This window comes from Amborella trichopoda, chromosome 2 (genome assembly GCF_054954075.1).
Source record: "Amborella trichopoda isolate Santa Cruz 75 chromosome 2, AtrichopodaSantaCruz75HAP2 v2.0, whole genome shotgun sequence".
In the NCBI taxonomy this organism is placed as follows: Eukaryota; Viridiplantae; Streptophyta; class Magnoliopsida; order Amborellales; family Amborellaceae; genus Amborella; species Amborella trichopoda.
Genome location: NC_142337.1, coordinates 2,527,439 through 2,540,733, shown reverse-complemented (window position 1 = coordinate 2,540,733; position 13,295 = coordinate 2,527,439). Strand labels below are relative to the sequence as shown.

General features: G+C 34.4%; 1 protein-coding gene across 5 annotated transcripts; it reads left to right on the top strand.

Annotated features, from left to right (window-relative positions):
* The first annotated feature begins 1,527 nt into the window (after positions 1-1,527).
* AAT1 (amino acid transporter 1) lies at positions 1,528-13,009 on the top strand. 5 transcript variants are annotated; one of them, XM_020663026.2, is made up of 4 exons: positions 1,572-1,760; positions 7,869-7,899; positions 9,726-10,214; positions 11,320-13,009. In XM_020663026.2, the coding sequence occupies exons 3-4, from the start codon at positions 9,803-9,805 to the stop codon at positions 12,684-12,686; spliced, it is 1,779 nt and encodes a 592-aa protein (XP_020518685.1). In that variant the 5' UTR covers positions 1,572-1,760; positions 7,869-7,899; positions 9,726-9,802; the 3' UTR covers positions 12,687-13,009. The 5 variants fall into 5 exon arrangements, with proteins under 5 accessions (XP_011620764.1, XP_020518685.1, XP_020518684.1 ...); XM_020663025.2 differs by lacking the exon at positions 1,572-1,760 and adding an exon at positions 5,613-5,787; XM_011622462.3 differs by lacking the exon at positions 7,869-7,899 and having other exon boundaries at positions 1,528-1,760.
* The last annotated feature ends 286 nt before the right edge of the window (positions 13,010-13,295 follow it).

Below are 13,295 nucleotides of genomic sequence, written 5' to 3'. Positions count from 1 at the left end.
GCACATCCAAATGAAGTTGAAAGTTAATGAAAAATAGATTTAAAAAAATCGATTTGTGGTAAGGGGTATTTTTGAAAGTAAGTATTGTATTGTTGACCCAAACAGTTTCCATTCTTTGCCAAAATGATGAAAATATTTTAAAAAATACATTACAAGATTCCTTATTTTTTTGGATTTTATATAATATTTTTTATATATATTTTTTAAAATACTTGGCCGGTTCATCAAAACTGGCCAAAATCGGAACCGGCCAGTGGAATGTTCCGATCTAACTAGGTCTAACTGGGCCGTTAAAATTTGAATGGTCCGATCTTTCCTACACTTGTTCTAATTTTTTAAACATTGTTGTTTATTAGAAGAAGGGGAAAATAAACTTGCACTCATTATCTTTCCATTTTTCACTAAAATTCTCTTTTCGATCTATGTAATTCGAGTTTTCAAATAAGGAAAAGTTTATATAAGGTTGTAACCTTACAATGTAGAATTATAGATGCACGTCAAAAATCCATTGGAAAGTGTTGTTTTAGTGTTGAAAGCACCTCTAATTGATCATCTCGACATCAAGATGTATGAATATGAAAGAAAAAAAAAAATAAAAAATAAAAAAAAAAAAATTTGGAGTCCCAAATATTGTAAATATTGTAATACATTATCTAGACCATCAATTTTCAAGATTTTTCACAAATTAATAGATCTACTTAGAGTTAAAAAATTTATAATTAAATATAAAAATAGATTCTAAGGTAATCTTAAGAATTTTTTCATTAAAATTACGTATTAGAATAAAATTTGGAGATGCGCCTTAATTGGATCGGTTAAAGTTGCGACCTTATATAAACCACGCCCTTCAAATAAAGCAAAACAAAACTTTTCCGCTGTTTCATTAGGATTCTCTCTGTAAAAATAGAACCACGTGCCGTGCGCGTTGTGCCGACACGCCTGTTCAGAAAAGCGCGTTTCCGACTCCAAATGCCTCTATGTCGAAAATCCCTTCAGTATCACCTAAAGGAAAATGGTTTGATAGGGCTGCAGCCCTATCAAAATAAATAAAACCTCACCTTATAACTTATCAGAAATTGTAAAGTATTGGAAAACTGCTACAACCCTGATCATATTGGCTTGAATATTATGGTTGACGAAAAAATTCAGGATATCAAACTTTAAAAATAATGTATATTTTAACAAGTTGTCCAAACCGTTCATTTCACTCTAAACCTATGTGTTCGAAGATCCACACATTTTTTTTAGTTTAAAATTATATTATCGATATCAAAAATTGATTTTAGAGCTATTGTGGAGATTTCCGAAGATGAAATTTTTTTTTTTTTTGTAGATGAGGATTTGAGGTAAGGGTTTATTTGATTTTTATAAGACCTACGCCTCATAGAAACTTCATCCTCTAAAATTTGGACTGTTGGCGCATCTCAACGTGTGAACGTCAAAGATCGAGATCACCGTCCATAGCCGCTGAACTTAAAAAATTCGACGTTTATTAATTTAGGCGTTGAATTAAGAAAGGAAAAACGTAGTTCACATTGGAATTAAAGGGTGAGATTCTCTTATTTATATGTGCTGCAAGTTAGTGTTTCCACTGCACTCTCTCTCTCCCCTATTGAATTTCTTTCTCTCTCAAGGAACATTGCCCTCTCCCCTTAATCTCTCTCTTCCCTCTCACACAAACTCATTGTCTCTCTTCACATTTTCTATACTTGAATTTGCTTAACACAGCTCATCTCCAGCTTTAATGGTCGCTTAACCAGGTAATTCTTTTTTCTAATCTCTCTCTTAAACAAATAACCGATTTTTTTAATACTATCGATTGTTTAGCCCTTCTTATTCGTCCATGAATTATATAATTGTTTGTATATTACTGTGTACATAGTTAACCTCGATGTAACAGCTTAATAGCACCTGGCATTAAATACTTTTAGAAATAACATAGTTAACCTCGATGTTTATTAAATAATTTAAGCTATAAATTATTTCTACACTAAGTAATATAATTTTTTATAATTTCTTTAATGTTACATATTTGTATATGTTCTTATTACGTGATGAGACCTCGATGTAATAGTTTAACTCCATTTTTTAGCAACTTGTGAATAGTAATTCAACCGGTCTTAATCATATTACATTTCTTGAAATTAATGTTTTTTTGTTAATTGTTTTCTAGTCTTTGTAGTTTTGTGTGTTTGTGTGTTTGGTTTTTAAGCTCTTCCTTTTTTTTATTTCAATGCTTTGTTTGTCATTTTATTTTTGTTTGGCATGGCTTAAAAGAAGGTCATTGAAGTTTGTTTTGTTTGTTTAAGCAAATATGCCACTTGGAAGCATGGATTATGGAATTTAGAATGCAAGCATCTAATGGTATCTCGATCATAGTTAGCAAGTCGGCGATTATAAATAAATCGGCTCACCTTGAAATCGAAAACTAATCGTTTTTATTTTTAAAAGTCTGATAAAAAAATCGGGTAAAAAATATGGATCGACAAAAATACTTCATGTAAAGACATTACAAATATGTCATACTAGGCTCAAAAAAATCATAGTCAAAAAATCGGATATATTTAAAATATTAGAAATTTTAAAACTCTAAATATATATATATCACCCAGTATAGAAAAAATTAATAATAGTGAGGAATAATGTTTTCACTCTATATATATCACTCAGTATAAAAATGACCTTCCTATAAATATAAATATCAAATATTTATATAAAAATACGCAATATAGAAAAAATTAATAGTAATGAGGAGTAATGCTTTCACTCTATATATATCACTCAGTATAAAAATGACCTCCCTATAAATATAAATATAAATATCAAATATTCAATGTGATATATCTCTAAATCATAAGATGATTATCTATTCTATTCGTTAAGATAAGTATTAGGTAGGTGAATTCAATTTTCATCATTCTAGAAAGAAATTGTCTACCCCATACTTGCTAACCATGTTGTACCCATAACCACCTGGAAAAATACGCACCATATCCATAGCAGTGAACCAGAGAATGTTTCGGGAGAATAGAAATAGAAATTTCACAAAATAGGAAAAAAATATTGAACTTTCCAAAAATATAAAAAGTAGAGTATATTAATACGAAAGATTTTTTGAAACGATTTTTTCAAATTTTGAGAAAGATTATTTGAAACGATTTTTTCAAATTTTGAGAAAGATTATTTGAAACGATTTTTTCAAATTTTGAAAAAGTCGTCTTTTAAACTTCTACCAGAAAAGATCACGTATTTTTACTGATCTATTAAAAAAATCGCATATTAAATCGTATTTAAACCGATTAAATCGGCGACTTGCTAAATATGTTTTGGACACGGTTGAGAGATAATCAATGATTGCGTTTTATGTTTTTTCAAATGAAATAAGATGATCAAGATTGCGTTTTATGTTCTTTTGTTTATGAGCATTTCAAATGAAATAATCATTATTCTCATCGTCTGAATCTTATCCCAATATTTTATATGAAATAATATCGACAATTTTGGTTGTATCTCAAATCCTACTTTGTAAGGTTTTAACTAAAGCTCCTTTTATTACAATCTCTTGCTTACTAGCTCTAGCGTGGATAATAGCCATATTTTAAAATATGGTGATTTCCTATCCAGATCGTCGATCAAGTCCAGAATTGACAAAGATTGAATCGGTTCTTTGATGGTATAGGTCTCGGCCCGGTCCCACCCTAAAACCTCATTTTTTCATGTTCTTTTTGTTTAAGTTTATCTAAAATTTTCCTGGTCCCCCTTAAATCCCAACCCTAGAAATCTCTTTTTAAATTTTAAATTTATTTTTTATTTTTAAAATTTTTTCCGATCATTGATTTAGACTAATCTTAACCGATCTAAATTGCCAATCTAGTGATCCAATATGGATATATAGTGTGAATGATTCACCCCACTTATCTGAGTTTTAAAACACTGGTTATAAGATAGAAATGTAGTTCACAAAGAGACCTCTAAGAATCCTTTCAGATTTCTTTAATTAAGGGGAAATCGTACAAACTAGGATCACCTATGTTGTAATGTAAAAAGACCATCTCTTCTCTTTAGAAATAAAGGGAAAACTTCTTATAAGCCTCCATATAATAAGTTCAACAACTTAGATTGAATGATCAAAAAGTGAACAACAAATGTAGCATGATACAAGTTTTCTTCTGAAAATTATATGAACCCCAAACCTGCTCTTAGTGCTATGAAGAAATAAAAAGGCAAAAGAATGGATGTAATAAAAAAAGAACAATTGCTTCATGAGGGCTGGACAACATTTCTACAATATGCGGTCAAGAGGCATAAGCATCCATCTTAAAGATGGATGCAAATAGGTGGTTCTTCTAATTTAAAAACAATTGTAACTAACATTGCAAATGTTTTTTTAATAAGTTTTCAAATTTTATTTATTTTTTTCAAATGATACATAATTTGGGTAGCCTACATTCCAAATGATACATGATTTGGGTAGCCTACATAATATGTTATATTGTAACGGTGTAATCTTCCAGTCAAATAATCGAAGATAAAATAAAAAAACATGTTGTTATTTGAAACATTAGACCGAAAGTTATGTTGAGAAAAACACAAAAGGACATAATACCTCCGCTTAAAATTTACATAAATACCCCTTTTTTTTTATGATACAACTGTAATTTTTCCTAACAAATATAGGGAATTGCGTACTCCAAGATCATTTAGTACAAGGATGTACCCAATAACAGGTAACAGGTAGATGTGAAATTGCTCGAGGAATACAACAAAGCTCGAAAAATTTTCTTTTAAACTTCGATGCCACTCAACTAGACACCTCTAACACCCGATTTTATATCCAATGGTCAATATTTCATATGACTTTTATGTACCAAAAATAAATAATAATATTATATAATTTTCTTAAATATAAACCTACACATGAATTTTCTCTCTCTAAAGTTTGCTGATGTATTTTCTCTCTCTAAAGTTTGCTGGGTTCCTAACAATGTAGGGAGAGAGTTCATGAGTTGACTGATGAAGTAACTTTTTTCAACTTTTTGGCTTTAGATTGTGTTAGGGTGTTCACAATATAAAGTAATTTATCATTGTATTCAATAATTTTTGACACTCTTGTTTTGTATATAGAAAATTTATTCATAAAAATATTTTTAATTATTAGAAAGAAGTATGAAATCATTATATATAAATGTCCAAAATTGTTAAGTACATTATAAAGTTATACTATAATACCCTAAGATAACCTCTTAAGTTTTTAGAAAGAGAAACTTATCTATTTCTGCACCCTCAAAATCCGGGAATAAGTTTATGTATAGCCATAGGACAGCTCCAAAATCGCTGTCTTTTTTCTTTTAATATTTTCTTTTTTATGGCAAACGGTTGTCACTTTTCCTAGCTTTCTATATGTAGGTCTCTGTCTAGCCTTCCTTATGAACCAACAAATGAATACATTCAAACTTCACGTCCCCCTTCAAAATCGTGGCCTTAAACAACTTGCTATTTCGCGTTCACATTATTTGGAAACATATTTTTTTAGAAAGAGATTTTCGCAGTTTATTTTTCAAATCATATGAGCGGCTTTTGTTATAAGTATCGCCATGAATCTTCTTTGAGAAGGCCAGATTCTGGTCGATTCTTGCGGGAAACAATTTATCCGGCTCACTGTTACAAATTTTCCTGCTATCCGTCAAAATTTTCACTGGAAAGGGAAAGTGACGCCACTATTGTTCGACGGAAAACCACTTTTCCGGATGGGAAACCAGTATCGTGTTTGAGTTAAAGCGCTTTTAGGTACGTGTTGAAGATTTTATTTGTGTTTTCGTTTTCTGATTGCAGGATTTTGGTGTTTCGTTTATTTTGAAGTTTCCCTTTCTGTTGTTTAGTTGGATATTTGTGTGTTTTGCTCGAATGTTTTTTTCCTTTTTCAAATCTTTTCATTACGATTTTTGTTTTAGATTTTGGTGTTTTCTTTATTACAGGAATAATCAGAAACTTTATTTTTTTGGGGGGAGTTTGTGTGTATGAAAGAGAGAGACATTTCCATTATTTTGGGCTAGATGAAATATTCAATTTTTAAGCTATTTTCAGTTGTTAAATTCTGTTTTGGGCCTGTTGAAATATTCAATATTCTGTAAATTTTCATATTTTTTTGAAGGTTGAGGTGCTGTTACTTGTTAAAATGAGCATCCATAGTGCCGAGGGAGAGAGATATCAGTTGTAATTATTCAAGAGAGGTTTTTTTTTTTTTTTTCTTTTCGTTCTAACATGTTTGTTTCACCTAAAAAATGAGCGTCTAATTGGTGTGAAAATATTTCAACACTTAACCACATAAAAAGAATTCTCTCGAGTAAACACAATCACACTAATTCACGTAAAGATATTCACGAGATAAACATGTCCTAAGTTTTAATACTTTTTGTGTGAGCGAGAGATTTCAGTTATAACACTATGTAAGGAGGAGGGGGGGGGACGGAGAGATATATTTTCCAGTTAATTTATTTGAAGAGGTAAATTAAAGTAGAAGAAAGTTTTATGTATACTTGCAACTTTATATTATTGAAATGAGGTGCACCGCAAAAAATCATGGCAGGGGGTGGTTTTTATAAGGTTCCAACAAAGTAAGGCGCATCTCTAACTTTTGTCATAAGATGCAATTTTGGTGCTAAATGTTTTTAAAAAATTTTGAAAATTTATTTTTATATTTAATTATCAAATTTTAAACTTAAAAAATAGTTTAAATCAAGTAAATTTATAGACGCACGAAAATCTTGAAAATGAACTGCCCAGATAATGTCTTGCAAGATGTGCTATTTTTTTAATATATCCATATAATCGTGATGATCTATTAGATGGTTTTCCATATTTTCCTTATGTTGTGCTATTATTGATTTCTTATGATTTGTCGATTTTTCTAATCAATGCAAATTTAAGTGAGCAATTTTAATTTATTATTATTTTTTAATTGACTCCTCATTCATGATAAAATTTCCTTCATTTTAAATAAAAAACCATGAGTTGTGACTTAATTATTGGAAAAGGTTGACTATAGGAGCTCTTTTCCTTAGCAGCAATGATGTAGAACTACAAATTCCCAGTGAGAAGAAAACGACCCTCTCTCTCTCTTCATATGGTATAGAACGCTACAGATTTGCATTAGAAATGGGAAACGTTTACATGAGGTTGAAACCTTAAAATGTAGAATTATGTATGCATCTCAAAAATATATTTGAAATGTTGTTTTAATGTTGAAAAACCTTCTAATTGATCATCTCGACATTGAGATGTATGTATTAAAAAAAAAAGTTTTTGAGTCTAAAAAATAGTGCATCTTGCCACACATTATCTAGACCGTCAATTTTCACGATTTTCATGTTTATAGATCTACCTGATTTTAACCATTTTTTGAGTTTAAATTTTTCTAATTAGATATAAAAATTGTTTTTAAAATAATCCTAAAATTTTTTACAATAAAATTATATATATTATGATAAAATTTGGAGTTGCATCTTAATTGTATTGTTTAAAGTTATAGAAACGGCCCCCTTTAGAAATTTCCATTTACTCTCTTTCTTTTTTTCATATGGTATAGAAAGCGACAAATTTGCATTTAGAAATTTCCATTTACTCTCTCTTATAGAAAATCCCTTTAGAAACACACTTACAAATTTTCATTTAGAAAGAAATGACCTCTCTCTCTCTCTTATTGATGTTTTTTTATACTCTCTCTCTTATTGATGCTTCTCTCTCTCATTGATGTCTTCTCTCTCTCACTAGCTAGCTATTTTGATAACCGGGGTAGGGATCCATTCCTCCTTTTTTCAACCTGATTGAATTCTTAAATGGTATGGCTTCGGTTTTCTTTTTGGGTGCAGTTTGCATACGGATCCATCCACAGCTGTAGAGGTAAGGCGCTTTCAAATTTTACCATGGTAGATAATTTTGATGTAAAATGTTTTTAAGATTATCTCAAAATCTATTTTTCTATCTAATTATAAAATTTTAAATTTAAAAAATGGTTAAAACCAAGTAGATCTATAAATATATCAAAATCTTGAAAATAGATGGGGTAGATATTATGTTGTAAAATGCACTGTTTTTTAAATTTAAAATCTTTTTATTTTTTATAGTCATACATCTCAATATCGAGATGATCAATCAAAAGGTTTTTCAACATTAAAACCACCTTTTCAGATGGATTTTTGAGGTGCACCCCTAACTCTACATTGCAACTTTATATAAACTTTTTTCTTTTTTTTTTATGCAAAAATTTCCAAAAATTTCCTCTTTATATTCTATTTTCTCTCTCCTCTTTTTAGAATTTTACTGGATGTTCATAATTAATGAGCCAGTTGAAAGTTCAAATGGTAACAAAAAATGGCAAGTTTGGCTGCCCATGACCCTCTTTGAGGGCCTCTTAAGTCAAGAACGGGTGGTTCATTGTCTTCAAAAGTCTGCTCATATCAAAGTTTCCAGATATTTAGTTCAAAGCTTGTTCCATAGGGACCAGACTGTGCACTTGCTCCCTCGGGAAGAGACCTAGGAGTAGGGGTACTTTCTTGATCTGTTAGGTTGGAATCCACTTTAGAATCACCAGTTGAGGATTTTAAAAAAAAAATTAAAAAAAAAAAAATTAAATTTTTGAGTTTCTACCACAGATTTGACCTCCCAAATATCATACTGTTTCTGTTCAATCATAGGGCACTATTTTTTTCAGGGGCACGTTCATTTAAGCATTGTTATTTTTTATTATTTTATATTACAGATTTGACTTCCCAAATATCATACCGTTTCTGTCCAATCATAAGGCACTATTTTTCAGGGGCGCTTGCATTTAAGCATTGTTATTTCTTACTATTTTATATTTGTGTTATTCTATTGGTTGACGAGGTTACGTCCCAAAAAAATAAAAGATAAAAAAAATATTGCCCTTAAAGTACTTCAAGATATCTTTTATACGCTGGAGCATATACCTGCGAGAGCATAATCTTTTGTCGGATTTATATAGGAGTTGTCGAAAAGGAACACTTCAACCGTTTTTTATGAGGAGTGATTTCATGTATGTAGGTTTTAATTTTGAGCTACCACCGTCCTCTGCAATCGGAACTTTTGAGTTCCATTGTTTTAAGGAAAAGAAAAAGATGTGGAAGCTAAAAGTCCTTGGCTACTTTTAGCTTCGGACTCACCAAGGGTGGGTCTAGGCCGGAGTCCCCCCCAGGTCTCACACTGGTGAGTCCTGAGGCAGACCAAGAAATTTCAACAAGATACTAAAAAACTGGGAGACTAGGGCCGGGTTTTTCAGACCAGGTATCTCCAGCCCTCCGAACTGGTCCGACTTGGGCGAATCCTGAGTTGAACATGCAATTGCTTAATTGCTGGTATGAATTGCCTTATCATATCAAAACCATGTGAAAGCTGTGTTGATAAGCCCACGTTATGATGTAATAATGGTTCTTTTAAGATCAGTAAACTTTGATCACTGTTAGTGGTTCGTGGAGACGAAGCCTTCTCATGGTTTTACATTATAAGGCTTCTGGAACACACCGAGATTTTTTCTTTTTAATCTGTAATCCTATTTTTGTGCAATGGTCAACTTCGAATTGGTTGCTATGAAAATTTGTGACAAAAAATGATCTTACTTAATTTTGTTTATGTATTTTTATGTCCATTAGGAACTAACCAAAGCCTTTTTCCTTCCATTCTAAAGCTCTAACAATTCCTTCTTTTTGCAGCTGCAGGCCAAACTAGAAGCAACTCATCCTAACCCACTTTCTCTCTACCTCTCTTTCTTCTCATAAGAGTAGAGAATATGGGGGAAGTCGGCGACCGTCCGCAAGTGTTGAGAAGGAGGGGCTGCACTTGCACTAAAGAAGACTTTTTACCCGAAGAGTCGTTCAAAAGTTGGGGTAATTACACAAGGTCCTTGAGTGAAATGTGGCCGAGGCTCAAAGATCGGATCTTGACTCGATCTCTTGATGAGACTGAACTCAATGAGATTCGAGCTCGAAGTCACAACGAAATGAAAAAGAACTTGAAATGGTGGGATCTCATGTGGTTTGGCATTGGAGCTGTGATAGGAGCTGGTATATTCGTGCTTACGGGTCGCGAGGCCAAGCAAGGGGCTGGACCAGCTGTTGTCCTCTCCTATGTTGTTTCCGGAATTTCAGCCATGCTTGCTGTGTTTTGCTACACTGAATTTGCAGTTGAAATCCCTGTAGCAGGTATGCATCCAAAATACATATGCTCCCTTTCTCGAGAGACCGAAATTACATTATTGATGGGTCAGTGTTGATAAGAGCACGGTGTGCATTGTCTCAATACTTGGATTGTAATGTTTGAGAGCATTGATTAATACTATTAAATGTTCTAATCCCTGGACTTGTGATGAAGCCCAATTCAGGGGGATAGACACAGCCGAGTCTAAACAAATTTATAACAAAAGCCTTGGGAACCAGTGAGAATGGCCCAATTCCCAAGGTTTGTACTCAGACAGGGCACCCTGCTGAGTCTAATGACTCATCTGATCCAAGTCGGACTTGGGAGTGTTTCAAAACTCATATTGTTAAAGGGTAATATTTTGATTCACAAGGCCTACATTTTACCATTACTTGGTCCATTGAAAGCACTGATTAAGACTCGAATGCCTGGGACATGAAATTATGTGAGAATATTTGGTAGTTTCCTTGAAAATTCTCAGACTAGATTTGTCTTTGCACATATGTTGTTGTATGGGAACATTTAGTAATTCTCATGAGAGATTCTTTGTAAATTTAAAAGACTCATGTTGAAAGAGCTTTTTACATGTGAATCTTATGTCGATTCGATTTAAGTTTATGGTAGAGACATATCATTTTGGCTTAGGGAGGTCGAGGGTTTGAACCTTCAAAGTTTCTCTCAAACAAACTAATCTAGCCTCTCTTCTGTTGATTCTTTTATGCGTAAAAGCTACATACCAAAAGAATGTTTACTGTATAGAGGTGTGAATTAATCACAGTTTACTAAATTTGAGCCATTATCTCTTTGATCATATTTAACTGAGGTCACCCATTCAAGTACCAGTCATTCTCGTCCAATGGACAATGAAAAGGATGACCTATTTGCCACAATTTCCTTTTATTTATTGTGACTTCTTCAATCTCTTACAACTTGTACTGCAATGAAACTTGTGTGCTTGCATATCTTTCTATTTGCATATTGTTCTCTATTATCTTCCATCTTGTATGGCAATGGAATTGTGCTTGCATGTCGTTTTCTCAGTAAATTCTTTTCTATCTATTCCAACGTTGTTGCACCATCTCACTCCCCTTCTATCCTTGGAAAAAACAGGGGGCTCCTTTGCGTACCTCCGCGTTGAGCTGGGCGATTTCATGGCCTTCATCGCTGCTGGCAACATCCTCTTGGAGTATGTAATCGGCGGTGCTGCTGTTGCCCGTGCGTGGACCTCCTACTTTGCCACACTCCTCAACCACCATCCCGATGACTTTCGTATCATCACGAACCTTGCTCCGGACTACAATAAGCTAGACCCCATCGCCGTAGTTGTGCTCATAATCGTCTGTATCGTTGCAGTCCTCAGCACCAAGGGCACCTCTCGGTTCAATTACATTGCGTCCATAATCCATATTGCTGTGATCGTCTTCATCATAATTGCTGGTCTTACCCATGCAGACACCAAAAATTACACTAATTTTATTCCGTTTGGGTCCCGAGGAGTCTTCAAGGCGTCGGCTGTTTTGTTCTTCGCATATGTCGGATTTGATGCAGTGTCCACTATGGCAGAGGAAACCAAGGATCCAGGTCGAGACATCCCAATAGGGTTAGTGGGTTCTATGGCTATAACTACCCTAGCATATTGTCTGTTGGCTGTGACTCTATGTCTGATGCAGCCATATGCTGAGATCGATAAGGACGCCCCCTTCTCTGTCGCCTTTCAGGCAGTTGGCATGGGTTGGGCTAAGTACATTGTGGCCTTCGGGGCGCTAAAGGGCATGACCACTGTGCTCCTAGTTGGTGCGGTGGGCCAGGCTAGGTACCTGACCCACATTGCCCGCACCCACATGGTCCCACCTTGGCTTGCATTGGTCCACCCAAAGACTGGAACACCTAGCAACGCGACTGCCGTCATGCTTGGTGCCACCGCAGTGATCGCATTCTTCACTGACCTCGACATCCTGTCCAGCCTCCTATCGATCTCCACCCTCTTCATATTCTCCCTTGTCGGAGTAGCCCTCATAGTTCGCCGACATTATGTCTCTGGAGAAACAACTCTCTCTAACTGGGCCAAGCTCGTTGCATTCATAGTCCTTATAATTGGTTCCTCTATTGCAACTGCAGTATACTGGGCTCTAGGAGGAGATGGTTGGATAGGATTCGTGATCACCGTTCCATTATGGTTCCTATCAACCTGCGGTCTGTGGCTTACAGTACCAAAAGCCCGAGAGCCCAAGATCTGGGGTGTCCCTCTCGTGCCTTGGCTCCCTTCAGCATCAATCGCTATCAACATATTCTTGTTGGGATCAATCGACGCCCACTCATTTATGAGGTTCGGGCTTTGGACCGCTGTGATTCTCGTGTACTATTTCTTCTTTGGCCTTCATGCTTCTTATGACACTGCAAAGGAGGCCGACCAGGCCAGATTGGGCCTGAAACTTGAGGGTGGGCTCAAAAGCCCCAACAATGGGGTTTCAGGTTAGATAAAGCACAGTTGTTTGGCCTAGGCTTGGGCTTGGGTCCGGCCTGGCTTGGCAGCCGGTCCACTCCTTAATGGAAAGGGGGACCCATTATTCAAATGGCGGACAGTTATAATGTTAAAACTTTTATGTCTTTCTTCTTCTTCTCGGTTTTTTCAGGGTGGGGAATTAGGATCCTGTAAAATTTGGCGATTACTATGAAAAGTTGAACATTGTGACCCACTATTGCTATAGTATTGGGTTCTAATCTTAATTATCCACCAGTGTTAAGTGTTTATGTATGAATAAATGTTTCACATAGTAATGTATGCATGGTTTAGACTTTAGAGAGGGTCTCAAATTTATATTCAGAGACAGTCTTTGTACATTGTATCCAATGCCAACATCATCATATGTGCTCTTCTCTGTCATGATATCTTTGTACATTGAATTAGTGAGGAACTGAGGATAAGCATAGAGAATGTGTGTGCCTTCTTGTTGATCAAGAAGGTTGTGCCCCTATTTTATACACTACATACCTTGAGGACTACTCTCTCTGCTGCTTAGTGATTATGTCATCGATCTTATAAGCTGTAACTTTTTATCTCCTCTACGATGCTTATTGGCGAGATT

Coding starts and splice junctions, on each gene's coding strand:
- AAT1 (XM_011622462.3), top strand. CDS start 9,803: ATGGGGGAAGTCGGCGACCGTCCGCAAGTGTTGAGAAGGAGGGGCTGC. Junction 10,215..11,319: donor AGTTGAAATCCCTGTAGCAG/GTATGCATCCAA, acceptor TGGAAAAAACAG/GGGGCTCCTTTGCGTACCTC.